Source organism: Perissodus microlepis, chromosome 3, assembly GCF_051167445.1.
Source record: "Perissodus microlepis isolate ML-2025 ecotype Zambia chromosome 3, ASM5116744v1, whole genome shotgun sequence".
In the NCBI taxonomy this organism is placed as follows: domain Eukaryota; kingdom Metazoa; phylum Chordata; class Actinopteri; order Cichliformes; family Cichlidae; genus Perissodus; species Perissodus microlepis.
Genome location: NC_140463.1, coordinates 4,897,277 through 4,921,646, shown reverse-complemented (window position 1 = coordinate 4,921,646; position 24,370 = coordinate 4,897,277). Strand labels below are relative to the sequence as shown.

The 24,370-nt window shown below is 40.9% G+C and overlaps 1 protein-coding gene across 1 annotated transcript; it reads right to left on the bottom strand.

Annotated features, from left to right (window-relative positions):
- Positions 1 to 1,543: 1,543 nt before the first annotated feature.
- On the bottom strand, positions 1,544 to 19,391 carry LOC146389529 (NACHT, LRR and PYD domains-containing protein 3-like). Its single transcript, XM_084910056.1, has 12 exons — positions 19,265 to 19,391; positions 17,489 to 17,626; positions 17,321 to 17,404; positions 15,811 to 16,049; positions 13,110 to 14,865; positions 9,426 to 9,599; positions 9,096 to 9,182; positions 8,713 to 8,886; positions 8,379 to 8,552; positions 7,025 to 7,198; positions 3,537 to 3,583; positions 1,544 to 3,365 (listed from the first exon to the last, which is right to left on the bottom strand). Exons 2-12 carry the CDS (start codon positions 17,575 to 17,577, stop codon positions 2,836 to 2,838), a joined length of 3,528 nt encoding a protein of 1,175 aa, XP_084766182.1. The 5' UTR covers positions 17,578 to 17,626; positions 19,265 to 19,391; the 3' UTR covers positions 1,544 to 2,835.
- Positions 19,392 to 24,370: the final 4,979 nt, after the last annotated feature.

The window sequence follows — 24,370 nt, the reverse complement described above, 5'->3', positions numbered from 1 at the left end:
TCTCCAAGCAGAGTAATACGAATCATAGTGTGCTTCAAAGCTAATGTTATTGCCAATCATGTTCCAAGTTCATGTTCCAGAGTAGAGTTTCTAGTGTGTTTTGTAAGTTTATTAGCTGCCGCTAGCCCTCAGTTCCTCGAGTGTTTTTGAGTTATTCCTTGATTACGTTGAGCAGTTCTAGGTAATGTTAAGCTCTTTGAGCACCTCTCACTGTTTACGCTGTTTGCATCAATTGCACCATTGCAAATAAAGCTTTGTCATGCTCGGTCCCTGCGCCTCAGAGTATTGTTTGCCTGTTTTTCCCACTGGCCTCAGGCCATGACAATTTCTCTCCAATTCAGGCAGATTTTCTGCAGAAGATCACGACCCAGCAGTCTAGGCCTCTCTCCTTGCACCACAAGTAGCGTCGCTGCAGTTTCTTGACCCTGATATGCTGATGCACCTCTATAGCGCCAAGCGGGTGAATGCATTCACCGGTGTGCTGCCTCAGTCGCTTGGAAAGCCGGCATCCCGCCCAAGTGCCACAAGCTGTGGTAGGTGGCTTGGCTGATCACGGAAGCCGAGGCCCCTGGCTCAACCTCCATTTACTGCTCTTTCCCATTTACATGGATAATGGCATAGATGGGCTCCACAAAGCACTTATTAAATCCATGTAAACGCATGTTTAGTTTGGGTTAAGTTTTCCCATTCCTTCTTTAGTTCTCCTTCATTTCTTGGCTTAGTGCCCCCATTTTCTTGCAGTTATGGCAGATACTGTCTTTACAAACACAGTACTTGCCAAAATGTGCCTCCCACACTCTTAGATACTTGATGTGCATCGGCTTAATTCATATTGTTGTCAGCTTTCCGTAGGTCTTTAGTGTTATTAGCTGCTGTTTCTCTTGCTTTAGTAATTTCCAACGCTTTCTTAAAGTCCAGTGTGGGCTCCCCTAACAACAGACGCTTCATGTTATCATTTATGCCACACACAAATCTTCCACGCAGCATGTCATCCAGCATGCCTCCAACTCAGTGCTCTGAAAGCTGTCTCAGCTCCACCACATATGCAGCCATTGAAACTCCTGCGTGAATGAGTCTGGAATTTGAAACGCTGAACAGTCACGGAGGGTTTCGGGCAGTAATGATTTTGCACCAACGTTACCAGTTCTTTGAAGCTGAAGTCCACAGGTTTCCCAAGTATTGTTAGGTTACATATCAACTCTTACATCCTCGATCCACATGCACTGAGAAGAACTGACCTTTTTTTTTCGTCCTCAATGTCGTTTGCCAAGAAAGTGTTCCAGCCTATCATATTCAATCCAGTCACCGTCTGTGAACTCCATGAGTGATCCAATCATAGTGATAGATGCAAATTGGTGATCTGACTGCAAATTCCGCAGCAAAAACTCAAAGCTGTCTACATTTAGCTTTTACGCTCATCACCAAAAAGGTGTTATAACCTCAGGAAAATGATGCTCGGAAACTAAGAGCCTTAATCGGGACATTTAATGACCACTTTCTGAGACGCCAACAGTTAGACACAACACAACAACACATACAGAAACCTGAAACATTCCAACAAGGAAAACTCTGAAAAACCTCTGAAGGATCCAGGGTGCAGCGCCACGAACACTCTGTACAACAGCCACATTAACCATTTACCCCACATATTTAAACTATCTGTCACCATGTATTTAGGTTTAGTATTATTCACTTATATCACAACTCTGCACCACATGTTATGTGAGCTCCTGTTAACCCACTGTTTTTTGTGAGATTTAATCATTAGGATTAACATGTAACATGTAAAACACTGACAAACACATTTAGTCATAATTGTTGCAAAATCGGTCTTTGTAAAATTGAGAAAATACCTGTAGTTTAAACTTTAACTTGACAAGGAGTCAAAAGTTAAAAGCTGGCTAGAGGAGGGGTACAGGATCTTGGAGAAATAGGGTCAGAAATGTTCCCATCAGCGCTTTCTGTCTGTGCTCAAGGCTCTAGATCCCGGTGCTTGTTTTGCTTGCTTTGCAATGTTGTTTTGCTGTTCATATGACTGTTTAATAAACTGTTTCAATAATTTATCTTTTCTAGAGGATATTTGAGTGGTTTTGATTTTAATTGGATCTTTCAATAAAAAGAAGGTGAATCTCTACATCATCAGGTGGTCATCATTTTGTCTTCAAAATTTGCGACCCAACACCCTTAAAAAATTTAAAAAAAACTTCATGTCATCTGTGCTTATGAACTGACATCATGTAGTTCATCTTCTCACCAGCAGAGGGTCACAAATCACCATCAATGAAGAGATCATGGAGATGTTAGTGACATGAGAGCTGTGCGTATTGATCTGATCAATACATGCAGTTTGTTTTATTGGATCAATTTTTAAAAGCAGCTGTTTTTATACAATGACAGAAACATGAGACGCTGAATGTCTTTAATAGTTTATACACTATTGGATGTCCACTTATTCAGTTATGATGGAACAATCCAATTAAGAAAGAAATCAAACATTTGGATTCATTTTAATGAGCTCAGACTTGTTGAAAATGCAGAGGAGCTGGTTGTGAAATGAGCTTCACAGAAACACCACATACTATATTCACTGTGAAGCTTTGAGAGGGAAAAGACAGAAAAACAACATGTGGATCCTGGAATAATGAGAGCTTCCATCTTTAAGGACTGAAGAGGAAGAAGTGTACAAGCAATCATTTAGAACCGTTTCAAACATCATCTGATTGAATCCATGAATCTGAGAACATGTTTCTGAGTGAAAGAGACAGACATGTACAGACTGAACTATCTGTTCAACAGTCAGTGTTTCTCTAACAGGAGACACTCTTTACACTCCACTCAGCACAGGGACACTGAGGAATCATAGTCAAATGAAAATCCAGGATAAAGAGTTTCAGTGAATGTGGTGTTGAAGGTGTGGAGGTGGATCAGAGTGTCAGAGGAGACTCTGTAGAAGGACAGAGTGCCAGCAGGACAGTCCACATACACTGCTACTTTGTTAGAGACAGAGGAGGAGGAGGAGGAGATGGGTCTTTGTTTGTGATTGTGCCTGACAGATTGAGGACCATCATCAGAGCAGATCAGACTCCAGGACTGATCATTCCATCCAAGCACACAGTCAATGCCCTTTCCTTTCCTTCTGATTCTTCTGTAACTCACAGATATAAAAACTATTCCTCTCCACTCGACCTCCCAGTAACAGCGACCAGTCAGACTATTTTCACACAGCAGCTGTGGATGCCAATCAAATCTGTCTGGATGATCAGGATATGAAAAAGTCTCCCACACACGTGTCACCTTCGTGTTGTTGTCAGACACTTTGAGCCATCTGTGAACTGTGTTTGTGTCGACTGTGAGTTGACAGGAATCTGATGGAGAGAACAAACACAATCCAGCTGCAGTTATTGATCCATCATCTGTTCATTGATTGACACTTTGATGATGACTCCTGACATCAGAGATGTGACAGTTTGAAGATGGTTGAATGTGTGCTGCTTTGTTTTCATGAATCACATGAATCACATTGTAAACAAACTTACACTTCCTCAGACCTGGTGTCAACCATCGGACTCCAGCAGGCTCCACCCTGAAAGGAAGGGGGGGGGGGGGTCAGACCAGCACAGTCTTAGCATGCACACATGGACATTACATGGCTCTCATACACATACTATTACACACTAACAAAAGGAACAGTACAACATTTTTACAAATACACTTCAATCTATACGTGGATCAAACTGCTGATGACTGGACTGATCCTGGATCTGTCAGTACACCACTGTATTGAATGAAATATGACTGACGGGGTTCAAAGACCTTTTTCAGGGTTAAATTCAAGCACTTTAAGCACCTTCAAGGTCCATTTTAAAGGTTTTTCCAGCATATTCCCCCCCCCCCAAAAAAGACAAGAATGCCAGTTTCGATTTGCATTACCTCAGCAAGACCATGTGAAAATTAAAACAAATCATCCTAGGTGAACTGTTCCCCTTTTGTTAAAATGTAGAAAAATGCACCACACAAAAATAATGCAAAAGGAAAACTGTCAGGTTTTGTATTGTTTATCGTCATTTATGCTTAGAAATATCTACTTATATATGCTTAGAGTTTTATAATTAGTTGTAGATTGGTAGAGGTTTGATCCTTGATAGTCTGCAAACTTTGTGTGCATTCCACTCTGGGAGCATGGGAGAGGGCGTACCTTGTCTTATTGTTTTATGGTAGGATAAACGTATCTATATCTGTTTTAGGCTAAGTGCCTTTTGTTTAGATGAACTGCTGGACTTCCAGACCAGCAGGTTTAGGGAAGTCATTATGGGGTCACACTCTGACCCCCCCCACACACACACACACGGTACTCTTTGTCTCTTTGTTTGTATGTAGACGTCATATGTTAATGAACCTATGCATATTCATGTAACCTCAATAAAAGAGCAGTGTTACGGGGGAGCGGCCGAGAGCAACTGGGGTCAAGCGAAGGAACGGCGTTTGTCCGGTTCTCTCCCGTGCACGAGAAACATGAAGAAATTTGCCTACTCGTGTCTTGCTTGCTGTGTAATTATATTGTCTTCAACGTTCCAGTGAATATGTTCGAGCTACAAACCTATCAAAAACGTTGCCTTATATAACACACATCTCACTCCTGTTGAAAAAAAATTAAAAAAATGAAAACCTTCTCACCAGATATTGAGTTTTTGTTTTGTTTTTTTAAAGCCAATTCCCAATAAAACTAACTGTACGATGTTTAACTACATTGCTGTTTGTATTATTGCTCAAGTCCTAAATGATTGCTTTTAAAAGTGTCTGTGCTAATAACAGTTTGTCCCGTACTTCAGCTAGAATGGAAAAAAGACAAAGCTCAAGTTATTCTGCGTCTTTGCTGCACAGCTGCCTCTTCTTCTCTCATTCTCCCCCCTCCCTCTTTTGTTGCTCCATCAATCATGAAACTGATCAATGATCAGCTGATCTGCTTTTCTCTCGTTTTTTTTTTTTTTTTTAATAAAATCGCCCACTTTGTGCCAGAAAGCTTGATCAGCTGTTGTTAGAATTTATTTAATATTAATTTCTAGTATCAGCTGATGTTTGCTGGAGCCACAGCTGTAAAGCTGCTGGTCATGATATCGGTTTGGATATGTGGTGAGAGGGAAACAAGAAGATGAAACCAGGAGATGTCCTTACTGAATCATCAGAGCTGAACAGGTGATGGAGAAACAGCTTTAGCTTTTAGGTGACATGGATGAGTTGAAGGGAAATTATGAACTGTTTCTGAGAGACAAATAACACCAGGATCCTTTTCTAAGTAGCTGACAGCTGTTAAATGTGCAGGGGCGGGTCTAGCAGTTTTGCCAGGGGGCCATGAAGGGCATTAACAGGGAGAGGGATTACTTTTCTTTCTTAAGCTATGTCCACATGTACACTGGTATTTTTGAAAAACAGTTCTCCCGTTTTTGTTTTTTAAATCCTGTTCACACGTTAAAAAAAAAAAAGGGAAAACGCTGCTAGGAACATGCCAAAGCAACAGGTGGCGATATATTCCTAACCGTATAGAAATGTTGGCCGAAGTCCAGAAGGCTGGGTGGGAAAGAATAAACAAAGATAGCACATAGAAGCAGAACTGAGTCCTGTGTGGAGGGACAGTAACTGTGTGGAGGGACAGTAACTGTGTGTATATGTAAGCATTTAAACACTGCAGAGAGTAACAGTAACAGTATTTTGTGCAAGTCCGCCATTGTAGAACAATAACACGACGCACAGTGTGACGTCAAAAAAGGCGCACACCTTTGACGCTGTGTTTTCTTTTCCTTGTCCACACGTGAATGCAAAAACGGAGTTTTCGAAAATATCCACCCTGGCAGGCGTTTTTAGTGACCGAAAACGCCGTTTACGTTTGGACGAAAGGTGCAAACGCATAGAAAAATCTGCGTTTTCAAAAATACCCGGGTACATGTGGAAACAGCCTTATTCTCATTTAAAATATCTAGCTTTTAAAAAAAATAATTATCTGAAATTTACAAACTATTAATACATATATACCATCAAGACAGTGTACATCACTGTCACAACAGCGTTTGTTTTCATTCAAAGGCTTTATGATTTTTCCTATAATGGTGGGCCGGTCTCTAGTCAAAATGCCCGGGCCGATTTTTTGTCCCAGTCCAGCCCTGTATGCAGCTTATCTGCAGCCTGGTGTTACCTACATCTTCCTATTCCAAAGACAGAATTTCTGAGTTCTGAGTACAATCAAAGCACCACGACTGCAGTTTTCGTGTTGGATGTAAAAAGCGCACATGACGCTGTGACGTAGGCTAGAATCATGGCGGCGGTCAACGACGGTCCAGGCGTGGGATTTCTCTCGTGGAAATATGCACATTATTTTTTCCTTTCTATTGGTAGGTGGCACAGTGCACTTCAGGCATGTAAGCAAGCTACAAGACTGGCAATCTTGCTGGGTAAGCACTTCGGGTGCCTGGAAAAGCGCTATATAAATGCAATCCCTCATCATCATTATTATCATCCAGTTACAGAAGCAACACATTAACAAGAGAATTCTGAGTAAAACCAAAGTTACTTTCCCTAGTAAGTAGTAACTGAGTTACATTACTAGTTACTTCTATCAAAAGTAACTAAGTTACTAATTTAAAGTAACTTACCCAACACTGCCAACCACTGATCAAAGACCATGTATCAATGGTCGTGGGTTAGCTCTGAGAACAATTAATATTTGCATATTAATGATCATGAAACTGACCTCACAGCCCATTTTTCACCAGTGGTTCTAGTTTCCGTCAATGCGTAAATGTACTATTTATAATACTGAGAAAACCTGCAGTCAGCTGAGACTGAAGAAGTCACTTGGATGAGTGACAAAATGTTTCTCCCACTGAAAACACCGCGTCCAGATGAATTTAATCATATTTGGGGGATTTCCTTGCCTGGATGATTGAGCATGCATCAAGAAAAATAGGAAGTGAGTGAAGGACACAAGAAATGTTTCCAGCTCTTCCTCCTTTGTCAGGCATTCTCTCCATACCTGAGAGTGTCCAGTCTCCAACGTGGATCCTTTTGTCCAGCCGACAACAGCTCCTTTCCTGAGTCTCCTGGATGATTGTAGCTCAGGTCCAGCTCTCTCAGATGGGAGGGGTTGGAGTTCAGAGCTGAGACCAGAGAAGTACAGCCTTCCTCTGTGATCAGACAGCCTGACAGACTGCAGACACACAAAATAACAAGCAATCTGTGAACAACAATTTTATGGATGGCTGATACAACAACATCCATTTCCATCCATTATATTTAAAATGACTCTATTTATAAGATAAACTAAGTGGAGAGGAGAAAAAAAAAAGTTAAGGACATGCGGTAGTGACATATAAAAGCATCAGTAGTAAAAATAGGGGAGTGGAGAAGAAAGCAGAGAATCACGGGAAGTCCACCAACAGCCTGCGACTGTAGCAGCATAACTAAGGGATGGTTCAGGGTCAACTGATCCAGCTCTAACTATAAGCTTTATCAAAAAGGAAAGTTTGAAACTGATCTTAAAAGTAGAGAGGATGTCTGTCTCCTGAACTCAAACTGGGAGCTGGTACCACAGCAAGTTGTCCTACTGTGAGAGAGACTTCAACACTCATATGGGTAAAGACAATGAGACTTGGATGGGTGTGATTTTGAGGAACAGCCTAAAGAGAGGGGCTGAGCTGTCAACTGATCACCACCTGGTAGGCTGTTGGATCAGATGGCGGGGAAGGATGCTGCACAGACCTGGCACACCTAAACCTATAGTGATCTTGCCCTAAGAACACTTGGCAGAGGCCCCGGTCTGCAAGCTCTTTAACCCCCACCTGTAGCTGAGCTTCTGAGGGAGAATGGGGGCATTGAGTCCGAATGGATGATGCTCAACACCTCCATTGCCAAAGCTGCTGCACTGAGCTGTGGCCACAATCCTTAATTTTTATCTACAAGGGCCTGATATCAATTTATGACATCATACTGCCACTGTTCTATCAAAATTTAAAACTAATGTCCATATGTGGATTTTATTTTTCTCAGAAACAAAAATTAGGTACAAAAAACAAAACACAAATTATCTGGTAATTCCTTGTTTTTACATTCATCAGGTCCCAATCTCCCTCATAGCAAAGAGAAATTAAAAATGCATGCCATGACAGAGTTCGGGTCTTAGGAGATTAATCCCCCCACCTGCCCAACCAGAAACCTTTCTACCGGGTGCACTGCGCCGATTCATGTTTATAAGCTACCACAGTGGTTCTCAAACTTTTCACAATGAGTACCACCTCATGGCTCTTGAAGTATCACCCTTATGATGCTTTTTGTGCAAAGATATAAATCACATTTTAAACGATCCTCTGTGGAAAGATTTGAATCCTGACCTGAGAGTTTCAAGGTTACATTGTGGACTCTGCAGTGCAGCAGACAGAAGCTTCACACCCAAATCCTGCAGGTTATTGTTACTCAGGTTTAGCTCTTTCAGACTTGAGGACTGGGAGCTGAGAACTGGGGACAGAGCTTCACAACTTCCCTCTGACAGGAAACAGCTACTCAGTCTGAAAAATTATCGAGAACACAACACCTGTGTTAAAGTGTAATCGTAGTGAAGTGAGAAGTTATGAAATGATACAACACATAGATGACTTTTATTGAATTAGCTACAATTATTGGTTATTTTTGGCAACTGATAAAAATAAATAATACTGTTGATCTGACCTTAGTGTTTCCAGTGTACACTGTGAAGCCATTATTCCTACAGACCGAAGATTCATTCCTGAATCCCACAGCTCAGAATTATTCAGGTCCAGCTCTCTCAGACTAGAGGATTGGGAGCTGAGAACTGAGGACAGAGCTTCACAGCTTCCCTCTGAGAACTTACAGCCCATTAGCCTATTTAAAAAAAACAAAAACAAAACAAAAACAAACAAACAAACAAAAATAAAACCACCCACAAGAAAACAAACACTAGTGTTAAAGTGTTGTCAGCATGGCGTTATTGCCAATATTCAATCCTGTTTTTTTAAGATGCAACAATGATTGGATAAACTTTAATCAACTTATTGATTAATTCTGAAAAATAAAATGTTACTTGATCTGACCTCAGAGTAATCAGCTTGCAGTTTAGATTCTGCAGTCCAGCAGAAAGAGTTTCAGAGCTGCTCTCCGAGAGGTTACTGAGACTCAGTCTGAAAATTATAACATGAACAATGAAACACTCGTTTTACTAATAAGCTACTACATTTAGCAATGTGTGTTAAAATAATCCTTAATGCCTGGGATTAAACAGGTTAGAAATGTGACAGTTTAACTTAGGGATAATGAGAAATACTAATAAACACTTATGAGTGGCATTTTTAACCGTTTCATTTGTCAGCTGAACAAGGGAGAAAAAAAAAACAAAACAACAAAAAAAAACTGAATATACTGACCTTAGAGTATTCAGTTTACAACATGAACTCCCCAAAGCTGCAGACAGAAGCTTTACACCTGAATCGTCCAAGCTGTTGATCCTAAGGTCCAGCTCTGTCAGGCTAGAGGACTTGTAGCTGAGTACTGAAGTCAGAGCTTCACAGCCTGCCTTTGACAGCTCACAGACACTCAGCCTAAAAATAAAGAAGCATGAAATCTGTGACATTTGTTAAACAGAGAAGGAGGAAAAATAAATAAATAACCCCCCCCCACACACACACACACGCGCGCTGCAGGGACACTACAAGTCATGGTTAACTAAAAATTTCAAAATGTAAGCTGGAAGGAAGGAACAAGACATAGCACAGAAACCATAGAATCAACCAACATGTGCAAAAGTAACCGTAAACAATAAATGTTACTGAGCAGCAACCAAGATAGTGTGTTTCTGGGATTACTTGTTCGTACATCTCTGTCCACACCTGTGTCTGAGCGCACTTGTATTCATAGGGTTTCTCCATGTAAATGTCTTATATTGGGTGTGGCGAGGAACAGCCCTGCCACATAGAACATGAAGCCGGCATGGAGGAGACTCGGGCACCAGAGAGCCAGAGGCCCTTCCTCCCCAGAGCTCGAGAACCCAAGGAGGACCACAATCACACCACCCACCTAGAAAAGTCACCCAGCAGCACAAGTCACAGGCGGCCGCAGAAACGAGCCCGCAGGCTCCACTGGCAGCTGGCCAGGCCAGAGCAGACTGAGCCCTGGGCCAAGAGAACAGAGGACCCTCCACACCCCGGAAGAGGGAACCCCGTTCCCCGAAACCCACTAATGGCATAGTGTCCAGGCCCGGGCCCATCTAGATTGGGTACCCTGTGCATGCACTCACCCACCCACAACCTGGCAACACACCAGCCATGACCCAAGCCCCCCAGAAGTCCAAGTCCCCAAGCCCACCCAGGACCCACCAAGGAACCGCACAGCTACCAGGCACAGGACTGACATAGGAGCCTGAAAGGATCTTATTTTGGTATACCGTATTTTCAGGTCTATAAGGCGCACATAAAAGTCTTAGATTTTCTTTAAAAAGTGTGGTGCGCCCTATAGTGCAGTGCGCCCTGTGTGTGTTGTAAGGAGGACGCAGTAGAGAACACCATGAGAACGCTAAAGGGTGAAGTGTGGGCGTTAATTGTATATACTGGTACAATCGCACATACCTGTATAAAAGAACAGGTATGTGCGTTATGCAGAACTTCGTTGTTTTAACAACCCTGAAAATGGCAAAGAGACACGCTTATGAAGCACAGTTTAAACTGAAGGCCATCAGCTACGCGGAGGAACATGGAAATCGAGCAGCCGCGAGAGAATTTAAGATTAATGAATCGATGGTTCGCAAGTGGAGGAAGCTGGAAAACAAGCTCCAACAGGTCAAGAAGACGCAGCTGAGTTTCCGCGGACATAAGGCGAGGTGGCCCGAGTTGGAGGAAAGACTCGAGCAGTGGATCATCGAGCAAAGAACGAGTGGGTGAAGCGTTTCGACGGTCACCATTCGACTAAAAGCAGTTTCGCTAGCAGAAGAAATGAAAATTGAACATTTCAAAGGAGGTCCGTCTTGGTGCTTTTGTTTCATGAAACGGTGCCATTTTTCCATCCGGACCAGGACTACGGTAGCGCAGCAACTTCCAGCGGATTATAATGAAAAGCTGGCCATCTTCCGCTCCTACTGCAGCAAACACATCACCAACAAACACATCCAGCCCAGCCACATCACTAACATGGACGAGGTGCCGCTCACTTTCAACATCCCGGTGAGTCACACTGTGGAGAAGAAGGGGACCAGCATGGTAGCGATACGCACAACGGGGCACGAAAAGTCTTCTTTTACTGTTGTGCTTGGCTGCCATGCTAATGGACAGAAACTGCCGCCTATGGTGATTTTTAAGAGAAAGACTTTGCCTAAAGAGAAGTTTCCAGCAGGAATCATCATTAAGGCAAATGAAAAGGGCTGGATGGATGAGGAAAGAGTGGCTGAGGGAAGTGTATGTAAGGAGACCAGGTGGTTTTTTCCACGCATCACCATCGCTGTTGATCTGTGACTCTATGTGTGCCCATCTCATAGCCGATGTAAAAAAAAAAAAAAACAAGTGAAGCAAATGAACTGTGAGCTTGCTGTCATTCCGGGAGGCCTGACAAAGGAACTCCAACCACTGGACATCGGTGTGAACCGGCCGTTCAAAGGCTGCGAGCGGCGTGGGAGCGATGGATGACCAACGGAGACCACAGTTTCACTAAGAGTGGAAGGCAGCGCCGGGTGAGTTATGCCACAATTTGCGAATGGATTGCAGATGCTTGGGCACATGTCTGCTGGCACTGTTGTTCGAGCTTTCGCAAAAGCCGGCATCATTTCCAAGGAGCCGCACGGCACGGAAAGTGACTCTGACGGTGAAGAAAGTGAACCTGGAATGTTTGATGGAGATTTAGCGCAGCTGTTCAATTCAGACACAGAGGGTGAGGACTTCGATGGGTTTGATTGATGACGATTACCAGTAATAAAAATGTGAGTACCAAACTCAGTTTTGCTCCCGCTTTATTTTTAAATATGCATACTTGTATGCGCCCTATAATCAGGTGCGCCTTATGTGTGTGTTAAATATAGTAATGGCACACATAACTGAGACTGCGCCTTTTAGTACGGTGCGTCTTATGGTCGTGAAAATACGGTAATGGATACTGGATGTGCTTGATGTTGCCAGCTGAACTGGATATAATGCACCAGATCAGGTTGAAGAGAAATAATAATGTTCCACCAAGAACACTTCTTATGAAATTTCTCAACCCAGTCTTGACTAGGTGGTGATGGAGGTGATACTGTGCAAAGGAGGTAACACCTCGAATCTGATGAAACACCTGGCGATGCATAGCGGTTTTTTTAAAAGCCGCGAAATGTGCCGTATTTGACAGCTTGCTGCAAGACCTCACACCGTGCACATCTACTGCGGGTGTGGTGCCTGTTATCGGACCCAGAGTTAGCAACATCCCCCAAGAAACTGAAGAGTAGAGTCCTGGCCCCTAGCCCTGCCAGTGTAGCAGAAATGGCGACGGATGATGATGGCAGCAGCAGCCATTCTTCTCTGGGCGAGTAGCTTAATTTTGTTCGTGTTTAATTTATGTTGAGTAGGCTAACCACGTTATTACATTAATGCATGTAAGGTGAACTAGCAAACACTGTTGTAGTTACATGCGGCTGTCTTCTTGTTTGATGGCAGATACTCCCTTCATGTTGTATCAACAGAAAAGGCTAACTTGGTTATCATTTTGCAGAAAAATAGAGACTGCTAAAAATAAAAACGTAAGAGGTTTTTCCACAAAGTTTGTGTTCTCCATTCTTTAAGCACCGGTTCAAGCACCGTTTCAGAAACCGGCACAGTTTCAAAAGTACTGGTTTGGCACCGGTATTGGATAAAACCTAAACGATACCCATCCCTAGTAACAGGACACTGGATTAGTCCATGAGTTTTTGGTATAAAGTAAACCGTTTTGGATGGTATTTTGGTAAGTGTTACACCGACAGACGTCTCAGAAATGCTGATACTGTCTGTTGCTTTGAATTTTTAAGAGAATCATATACTTGATTTAGTGCTGATGATCACTGCACTTTAAAGTTTTTTTTCCTTTTTTTTTTTTTTTTTTTTAAATTTCCTTACAAAGCTTTGTTGGAGACTTTGATCACTGGCAGCAGCCCCACAAGAGCCCCTTCTGAAGCAGAGTATTTCTTCAGGTCAAACACATCCAGATCTTCTTCTGATGACAGTAACATGAAAACCAGAGCTGACCACTGAGCAGGAGACACTTTATCTGTGGAGAGACTTCCTGATCTCAGGGACTGTTGGACCTGCTCCACTAGAGAACAATCAGTCAGTTCATTCAGACAGTGGAACAGATTGATGCTTTTCTCTGCAGACAGCTTCTCATTGAGTTTCTTCTTGATGTACTGGACGGTTTCCTGATTGGTCTGTGAGCAACTTCCTGTCTGTATCAGCAGGCCTCGTAGGAGAGTCTGATTGGTCTGTAGTGAAAGACCCAGGAGGAAGCGGAGGTACAAGTCCAGGTGTCCATTTGGACTCCTTAAAGCCTCATCCACAGCACTTTGGTAGAAATGTTGTTTTTTCATCAGATTGACTTCAGACTTGATGAAGGTCAGATGGACATGAAGAGCAGCCAGAAACTCCTGAACACTCAGATGGATGAAGCAGAACACCTTGTCCTGGTACAGTCCTCTCTCCTCTTTAAAGATCTGTGTGAACACTCCTGAGTACACTGAGGCTGCTCTGATGTCGATGCCACACTCTGTCAGGTCTGATTCATAGAAGATCAGGTTTCCTTTCTGCAGCTGATCAAAGGCCAGTTTTCCCAGAGACTCAATCATCTTCCTGCTCTCTGGACTCCAGTGTGGATCTGTCTCAGCTCCTCCATCATATTTGACCTTCTTCACTTTGGCCTGAACCACCAGGAAGTGGATGTACATCTCAGTCAGGGTCTTGGGCAGCTGTCCTCCCTCTCTGGTTTTCAGCTCATCCCCCAGAACTGTAGCAGTGATCCAGCAGAAGACTGGGATGTGGCACATGATGTGGAGGCTTCGTGATGTCTTGATGTGGGAGATGATCCTGCTGGCCTGCTTCTTATTTCTGAATCTCTTCCTGAAGTACTCCTCCTTCTGTGGGTCAGTGAACCCTTTGACCTCTGTCACCATGCCAACACAGTCAGGAGGGATTTGATTGGCTGCTGCAGGTCGTGTGGTTATCCAGAGGCGAGCAGAGGGAAGCAGTTTCCCCCTGATGAGGTTTATCAGCAGCACATCCACTGAGGTGGACTCTCTGGGGTCAGTTATGATTGTAGCTTTGTGGAAGTCCAGAGGAAGTCGACACTCATCCAGACCATCAAAGATGAGCACAACCTGGAAGTCTTCAAACCTGCAGATTCCTGCTTCTTTGGTTTCAGTAAAGAAGCGATGAACAAGTTCCACCAAGCTGAACTTTTCCTCTTTCAGCACATTCAGCTCTCTGAAAGTGAATGGAAATATGAACTGGATGTCCTGGTTGGCTTTGTCTTCAGCCCAGTCCAGGGTGTATTTCTGTGTTAAGACTGTTTTCCCAATGCCAGACACTCCCTTTGTGAGCACTGCTCTGATTGGTTCATCTCTTCCAGGTGAGGCTTTAAAGATGTCTTCTTGTCTGATTCTTGTTTCTGGTCTGTCTGGTTTCCTGGATGCCGTTTCAATCTGTATGACCTCATGTTCATCATTGACCTCTGCAGTCCCTCCCTCTGTGATGTAGAGCTCTGTGTAGATCTGATTCAGAAGGGTTGGGTTTCCTGCTTTAGCGATCCCCTCAAACACACACTGGAACTTCTTCTTCAGATTAGACTTGAATTTAAGATGACGATGACACTTTTGAAGAGCCTCTGAATTAAAAACAGTAAGAAGGATGATTAGTCTATTATGGTTTTTACAGTGTCAACCATTATTTATATAATCATGCATTTCCATCTTCATAACTTTTGTTAAAGTCTCAGGAGATATTTGGGTAATTTGACTACAAATCAAATTGGACCTTTCATTGAACCATCTTCAATTAGCATGAAAATTACATGTTACAAAGGTTGGAAACATACAATTCTAGATATAGAAAATACTTAAAAATATTTTTGTTGAACAAAGTCATTCCTTTATATCCATGAAGATGCTAAAAATGACAGCCTAAACACAGCATTTAATTAGTTAATAGACTGAATTGGCTTCTCTCAGTGTGTAAAAGAACCCTCACAGATTTAGTTTTAACATATGGAATAGAAACTGAACATCTAACAGTGTTTACTGAAAACACTCTTGTCTGATCATTCCCTTATAACAAAGCCTAATACAATAACGGATTACACAGCAGTGGAGAGTAGATTTCATCTGCACCTTAAAGCGGGATGAAATCTAATAAGCCAGAAAAGGAAAAGCGTGTCAGAAATTTAGAAGATCATAATTTAGCCTTGAAAAATAGTTGGTTGCTTTATAAGAAAGCCCTCCGCAAAGCCAGAACATCTTACTATTCGTCACTGATTGAAGAAAATAAGAACAACCCCAGGTTTCTCTTCAGCACTGTAGCCAGGCTGACAAAAGTCAGAGCTCTGTTGAGCCAACCATCCCTTTAACGTTAACTAGTAATGACTTCATGAACTTCACAAATAAAATTTTAATCATTAGAGAAAAGAAAATTACCATAATCATCCCACAGATGTAATATTAGCTACAGCTAGTTTCAGTACCATTGCTATTCATTTAGACTAAAACAGCCTCAGTTTAATACATATCACAAAATTAATTGTGATAATGTTGTATCTGCATACTCGTAGTCTGACCTTCATTCATCCTCTTTAAAATCGAGCTCGCCACCTCCATCTCATTGCCCGCATACGTCTGCAGCACCAGTGTAACTGTTTTCAGTCTGTCTGCATTTTCCAGTTGGCGCTTAAAGACTTTGGGGAAGTCATCTCCAGGGTCATTCTGCAGGTAAAACTGGAAATGTTTCAGCTCCTCGTCTCCCAGATTGTTCAACATTTCAAGCAGCTGCACTTTCACTGCCTTCTCTGTCTTTGGCCTGTAAAACATGTGGACATGATTCATAGTCAGTAAGTCTCATCATATGTCGAATATACTTATTTAGGACATTAAACAGCAGAATAAATCTTTTCAACTGGATTATAAGGACTGAGGTTTTTTTAAACTGTTCATTTTACTTCTAGATTTTTGTGGTATTTTAGTAAACGCATGAGGAGATAAGGCTTGTTTGTGTAACAACTCGCTTATTAAATTATAAATGATAAAAAAAAGTGACTAATTTTTATTATAGGAAAACAATATTTGTTCAAGAAAGTTATTGTACTGCAAGAGGCAAAAAGTAAGATACAAATATCAGTAACAAGGATTCATCTACAAAACATGACAGATTCAGCAGTACTACATCTTGGCAATGACATCTACTAGGCATGTAGATGTAGGGCTGCTCGATTATGGCAAAAATGATAATCACGATTATTTTCACTGAAATTGAGCTCTCGATTATTTGACGATATTTATTTAACAATAACAATGTGTTGAATAATGACTTTAAAGATTGTCAAAAAATAATGTAAAATAGTGTGAAAATACTGATAACAGTGCAAATGTTTGCAATATAAAAAATAAATGAAAAATGTAAACATCTATGTTTAGTGAACTTTGCAGTGTTGCTCTGTGGTGCAGCTACGACACCGTAGCAAAGTTTACACACTATGTCTACTTGATCCACGTCTGACTCCGCGAACCCATAATGTTTCCACACCACTGAAGTTGTTTTTACCTCTCTTTTCAACCACCGGCAGTCACTCTCCTCTCCAAATAACTTCTGCTTAGCTTTCCGAGCTTCCCTCGGGTCCTCTTGTTGTGACACGTGTTCGAAATGCAGAGAGGTGCGCTCGATTTGCCACACGGAGCAGCGCGAGAGTAAAGCGCGAGGGAGGGGCTAATAATCGGCTCGGTCATTTTTAATGATCGTTGAAAGCCCAGATCGTAATCGAGATTAAAATTCAATTAATTGAGCAGCCCTATGTATATGTCACTTAATGTAACTTCAGCCTTGACACTGCTGTTGATATACACATTTAAGGAAAATTAAGAACACTGAGCAGCTGGAGTCCTACAGACACTCAGCCTCTTCACACCTCCTACAACATCCATTCTTTACATGATGCATTTGTGGAAACACTCCAACACACACCGCTTCACATATAAACATAGAAATGTGTGTGAAAAAGATGTGAGCTGACATTAAACATGATGGAGGATTTATTCACAAACACTGAGACACAACAACATTTAGACACACATTACCTCTTTGCAGGAGGACAGATGTTTTCTTTAAACTCATCATCCATGTCCTTTGACTCGTCACTGAGTGGAGGTCCAGGCTGGTTTCTGTGAATAATGATGGAGCAGGGATGTGAGTGCTGAGCTGTGACATGGAGAAGAGTCATGGACAGTTAGAGATGGTCATCTCACCTCTGAGCTTTGGTCTGGCTCTCATGTTCCCCACACAGAGTGGTTTTAGAGGGAGGGACTCCCTCCTCTCTGTCCTCACACTGATCCATGCTTCTGAATTCAAATCCACATCAGCTCACACACACTTTCTACCTTCACCTGCAGAGGAAACAAATCATTCACGTGCACATCAACTGAGAGCTTTTGATGTGTTGGACTAACATCCACACCTTCTGGGACACAGCTTTCATCAGTTCACTACAAAAAGTGTCACAGAGCTGAGCTCAGCCTCCAAATCCTCCATTCCTGTAGTCCTACAAAGCAGCAGGTCAAACATGGCTGTAGAAATGGCAGCGAGCAGCTTTATTTCAGTAACAATGCCCAGGACCAAGCTGACAGTTCATATTCTAACTGCTAGCTGCTCTGCTAGCTAAACTAAGTATCAGTTAACCCTTGTGTGGTGTTCGTATTTTTTGTTATTCAGCCAGTGTTCATGGGTCTGGTGGACCCGCAAGAGCTTTGGCTTTCCAAATTAACACTATCAAACGATTTTATGTTAAATTACTCAACAATGTTTACTTCATCCCACTTACAAGCCATATGAACAGCAAACATGGTTAATTTTTTCCCTTTACCTTTGTTAGATCGCATTTATGAATTAATTTGCTTCTCGTTTTTGTTTTGTTTTTATAAAATGTTATAAAAAATAAAATCAGTTATAATCAAATGGAGTGGAAAGACAACACATTTTTTAGGCAAGAAGATCATTCAATTTCTCAATTTTTTTTTTTTTTTTTTTTTTTTTCTTACATCCATATTTCTTCATTTGTTGTCTGGTGGGCTTGTTCTGGTCCTGGAGCTGGCTTCTCATGGGGTACTCATCTTCATTTGTTACTAAATGGTGCTCAACCTCATCCTCTTCTTCAAAGTCACTGTCAGACTCTGAATTTTTAAAAAATGTGATCCTCATATTCTGAAACCTCTTCCCCGACATCATCATCAGAAGCTCCTCTGTCTTCCAAAATCAATAAGGCCCTTGCAGCAGATAATATTTTGGCCATCTTGATCAGTTGTGATAAGGAACCACACTGGCAAAGTCTTATTTACAGTATTATGCCCCTAATTTGCAGGTGGGACAGGGTATGAGAACATAAAATTTGGATCCCTCAAGAAAGAGGGTAAAATGTGCGGGAATGTAAGAGCAGACGGTGTTGATAGTTGAATTTTCAATAATATGGCAACTTTGCGCGGAGCAGGAGGGGAAGAAAACACTATCAGCAGCACCAGAAAGGAGGAAGACAGAGTGTGGGAACACAGGACCTACACTTTCAACACTTTTATTAGACCTGGGTCCAGTGGACCCGAACACCTTGTATGTAATGTAAATGCGTGGGGGGAGGTACAGTATGAGGTCACTGAAAATTTGTTCGGATTTATGTTCGTCACAGAAAATAAGCCAAAGCCAATGAATTTCAGGTTGAAAAAATATTAACTGTTTAATTTTTCTTTTGAAAAAAACTGAGAACGGGTCTCAAAGACCCGAACACGGGTTAATCTGCCAGCAGTTACTGTGGAACAGCGGCCGAACTCCGTGTTTAGTCTGATTCCTGGATCACAAACAGTAACAGGAAATGGCGGACACACTCAGCCGAGTTACAACGGGCTGACTGTTTAGGAAACGACGGTTTTGTACCGAAAATAAAAACAGTTTGTTGTTTAAAGAAATCAAACATGATCTGAACTAATAGTAAAGTTCATAAAGACAAACTGTTAAAGGAGGAAACAAAGCAAACTTACAGTTTCTTCGCACAGAGACACGAACAACAAGCTCCACGCCACACCCGAACACTAAAAGCTAGCGTTAGCCTGCTGAAAGCTTAAAGCTCCGCGCCTATGCTTCAGAATCCCTGCTTCAAAGTGTGATTTGTTTGGCCAGAGTCACGTGATCAGTGACGTCGAAGAATTATTTAGAACTTAACTGTTTCGGTACCTGATTTAATGGTTCGTAAGGAAATGATTAAGTGATGGCCAAATGAAGCTTTCTGAAGCTCATTATTCGAAGCTGTTCAACACAGTCTCCTCTGATGACATCAGATGCCCCAAAATATGAAGAACAGCTTGAATCTACAAAATAAAATGAACTGGTTCGTTATGAATTTCCACTCCACAGAGTGGAGTTCACAATCTGATTTTGGGCCACCGTCGTGTTGCTTTGAACATGTATTTTTTGGGTACGTATTTTTGACCTGGGGATAGAATTGGTTGTTAACTGGAAAGAAAAAAACGTTTATGAACTTGTAAAGTAAAATCATGATGTATTTAAGGTTACCCTGTTTGGGTTTTATTTAAGAAGAGAATCTGTATAACCTTGAGACCAGTTTTCCCGTGCTTCACTCGTGTAGCCTACATTAGTTTGAAGAGGAAAAAGAAAACCTTCCATGGGACTGCGATGTGAAAAGATATAACAAAAATGTATTCCACAGCTTGCAAATCTTCTTACAGGAGTAATCAGGTTGAACTTATCCTCAACACAAAAACCTGCTCTGTTCTCCCCGGTTGCAGCGTCTTGCCTACGCTGTACAAACCCTTTTCTCTCTCTCTCACCCTCCCACACCGCATGCACTCATTTGCATAAATCCGTGACATGTTTAACAACAACAAATATAAATACATACATAAATATATGAATTATATTAACTTGGCTTCCATAGAATTTGTTTCACTGTGCGATGGCCGAGTCTGTTTCTTATCTTGGAGATAATTTCTCCTGCCTCAGAGAAAATCATCTCACATGGAACAGAAGAGGCTGGAATGCACAGACACTGGTAGAGATGCAGGTATACGGTCTTCCTGGGTCCCACAGACTGTCACCGAAAAAGAAGAAACTTTGGAAGAGAGAAACATGATTCCAGCCTAAAACAACAGACAGAGATACTGTAATCATAAAATAATACTAATATTTTAAGGAACAACAAACACTGAAAATACACAGTAACTGTTTAAATCACTCCCTTCTCCACTCATAGAGCAGACACATGCTAAAGATTAGCATCTTAAAGACTTCCTGTGCAGCTCATGATGTGTATGATGTCCTCTCAGCCCCCCAGGTGGAACAGGGGGCGAGTCTGTCCAGCTGCCACTCAGACATTCAGAAACATGTGTGTGTCTGACTGTGGGAGACAGTAGAGAATATGGCTGTGAGGTCTACAGCAAAGAAAGAAACATCCTGAGAGACACCACAGTGCTACTTAAGGTCAAAGGTGAGTGTGGAAATACGGTCCTTTGTGTGTGTGTGTGTGTGTGTGTGTGTTCTTCAGCTGTTTCATCATAAACATGGACAAGCCTCCTCTTTCAAGTGGAAACATCAACACCATTATTTTTATTTTCTCTTGTAGTAAAAGGATCGAGAACAAATTCTTCAGATAAAGTATTTTTTAGTCAGCTTTTTCAGCCTCAACATTTTTCTGAAATTCCCTGGACTCTTTGAGGAGTGTGACATGCATGGATGATGAAGGATGAAGAGAGCCTGAATATTAGTTTAATATTAGTTTAATGTCATTTCCTGTTTAATTTTCAAATCGTTGAGCTCATTCAAGTGTGAACAAATTTCCCAAGCGTGGGACTAATAAAGGTTATCTTATCTTAAGCTATCCAGGGATTTCTTTCTCTTTCCTTGATTTTCTTTTTGGATTTTATCCATGTTTTATCCATTGTATCCATGATTAACGCAATGATAAAGATGATGGTTATGAACAGTAGCAGTAAAACAATTTCCCTGATCCCCACAGTGTTCTTGGACATGTCCTGATGTTTCATTCAGATTTTCAGGAATTTTCTCCTCCTTTCTTGATCTATTTGTTTTCTGTAGAAACTGCCAAATTATCTCCGTTCCTCCTGGTGAATGAGTTTTGACAAAGAGTAAATAAGTTAGGCTGATCCCTCAATCACAAGGGGTCACTGTAGCAGGTAGCTCTTATGATAGATGATGAATGAATAAATGGCCAAAGCATTAAAAGAGGCAACAACAAAAAAGACATTATTATTGACCAAATATGATGTAGCAATGATGTAGCTTGAAGCACCTACCATTCTTATATGCAGCATGTTCTAGATTTCACAAAACAGAAACCAAAGGAAACAATTATTCAACAAGTACAGTAAGCAAAACTCAGTTTCATATTTGTTTTTAAACATTTTAAATGTACATAGTAAAACACGGTTTTAATTCTTTGTCATCAACTCAGTACAGTCACCCATTATTTTAATGAGTCCGCCGTCATTTCTGCACTCACACACACATTGTGCTTTTTTTCTTTTTCTCATTTAAGATCAGCACAATTCAACCATGAACAAGTAAGATACTCGTGTCTTCAAATTATTGTTAGTTTTTAACCTTTTTTGTGTGCTGCTTTATGTTACTGTAACTTATGGCAAAATAAGCAAAAAAATACACAGTTCAATATTACCATTTTTGTTTATGTTTTTTTTGTTTAACTTTTAGACCAAATCCCTTATATAATTACAGATTCTGAGGATGAGCAACCTCCAAAAAAAGTTTAAACATTAATAATGTAATGTTTAGTGAGTGTGTGTGTATATATCCCTGACAAAAATTAAAAAAAAAATAAACCGATAACAAACAAAAGGAAAAAGACAAGGAATTCACAAAAGACAGAACAGAAACACATACACGAAACAATGGAAAGGACTTGAAGGGAGGGGGTGCCATAAACACATATATAACAAACAAAGGACGGGACGTCTTAAAAGGAGGGGGTGCCATGAAAAGAAAAACAAAGTCATAAAAGAAAATAAGTTGAAAGTAAAGATAAATAGAAAAACAAGTAAGAGAAACAGAGAAAACAAAGGAAAAAATAAAGGACAGAAGTGAGACAAACAGAGAAAACATAAGTAAAAGGAAGGAATTTTTTTACAAAAACTAAGAGAGAATGTTTGAAATAAAAACACAAGTGAGAAGCCTAAAATTGGGAGGAGCTAACAAAAGTGCAAAAGCCAAGGGAGACAAACAGAAGGGAGACAAACTTTATCACAAGCCAGTATTCTTTGTGTTATTGTTCTTTTTAACAGATGCAGCCTTCCAAAAATTTATAACCATGGTTACAGAGCTGACCGGAGAAGTCGGGACCTCCATTAGGTCCATTAGAAAATTAGCCTTTGAGGAAAAAAATCATTATTTCTCTTTCATCAATTACATGATGTCAACATGCAAACATATTCATACACATTTAAAACACAAGTCACGATAATTCAGTTTTTTAGGCAGACAGACAGTGCTCTGCAGATGCATTTTTGGTAAGTTTTATTGTTTATTGTAGTTTTATGAGCCTTTAGTGAACAATAAAAGGATCAGTTGAAGTGCTAGATGCGTCTGTTATTTCCTATGTCAGGTCTTTACTAGATTTTATTGTTCCTCTTTTTAGGAGCATGACTTTTATTTCCTGTTAATCTGTAGATAGTTTCAGGTCTTCTACTTCAGTTTGCTGATTTCTGTCTTGTGACTTTCATGTTAATCGGCCTAGTAGTTTAGAGACTTTCTCCCTGACTTTCTCAACTGACAAGAGGTTATTCATATTTAAGCTCTAATTGACCCTATTTTTCTTTTCTTCTTTTTTGTTTGTTTGTGTTCTGGATGGACATGACAAATTGTAAGATAATGTCCAGCAGATAAAGGGTATCCTGTTTGTGGATCGTACACAATTGTCTTTTTTCGCAGGTTTAAGTATTAATGGTTATTTGCAGTGGTTTAGTATTGATACAAATACCTATTAAGTACTGTTGATTTTTAATCATGATTTTATTGTTGTTTCAATACTAACCAAGGGTGCAAAAGTGATGGAAAATCAACATCAGAGTTCAAAAATGATTCAATATCAGACTCTAACATTGTTTCAATATTAACAGTGTTTGAAAATTTAAAGTTAAATCAGTGTAAGAGTTCAATGTTGATTCAACAGAATTGCCTGATATTGAGTTAAATTTGCTGCAATGAATATTTGCTATCTGGGAGAACACCTCACACTGTATACACTGGCTTTCATGGGGGACAATGAAGTCATCTCCATGCATCATCACCAGCCAGTTATCTGTCTGTTATTACTGATTCATGCTCAAGTAAAACACACAGGTGAGCCATGTGTGTGAATGTCTGTGTGAATGGGTGGATGATTGTGTATAGTGTAAAGCGCTTTGGGGTACTTAGGACCAAGTAAAGCGCTATACAAATACAGACCATTTACCATTTACCATGTGAGTATATCAGTGTTTTCAGAATCAGCTAAGTATTATTGAGTGAAGCTGGCTGTCAATGATAATAAAGTCCAAAATGTTCACTTTGTAACTAGCAATCATGAAAGAAAATCATCTGTCTCTGTTTATTTTCTGTGACTTTTGAACTTGAAGTTGTCAGACTGTATCTGCGCTTTGCAGTTTGTTTATTGTTTATTTGTTCATTGTTAATTTGTCATGTAGAACAGCAACAACTAAAAAAGCATTTAGAATATATTATTGTGTGTTGCCAGATTCAGTGTGACCATGTGACCCAGTAACAAACAGCCCCATAAGTAACACTGACACAGCACAACAGGTAGAACAGGTGTACCTAATGAAGTGGCAGGTGACTGTAGATAACAGAAGCAGAGAGGAGGCCAGAGCAGCTGAAGCTTCATGTTTCTGTGAGCTCCACAAACGTTAACAGCTGACACAGACCATCAGCATCACTGACCGTCTGACTCACACCGACACTTCCGGTGAAACCGAAACTAAATAAACGCTTGAAAAAAAGATACGCACCCACACCGTCATGTATGGTTAAATATATACTTGCTATTCATGGTGCCTTTAGCTTCACCTCGTAAATTCAGTAATCGATGCTCCCAAAGGTTT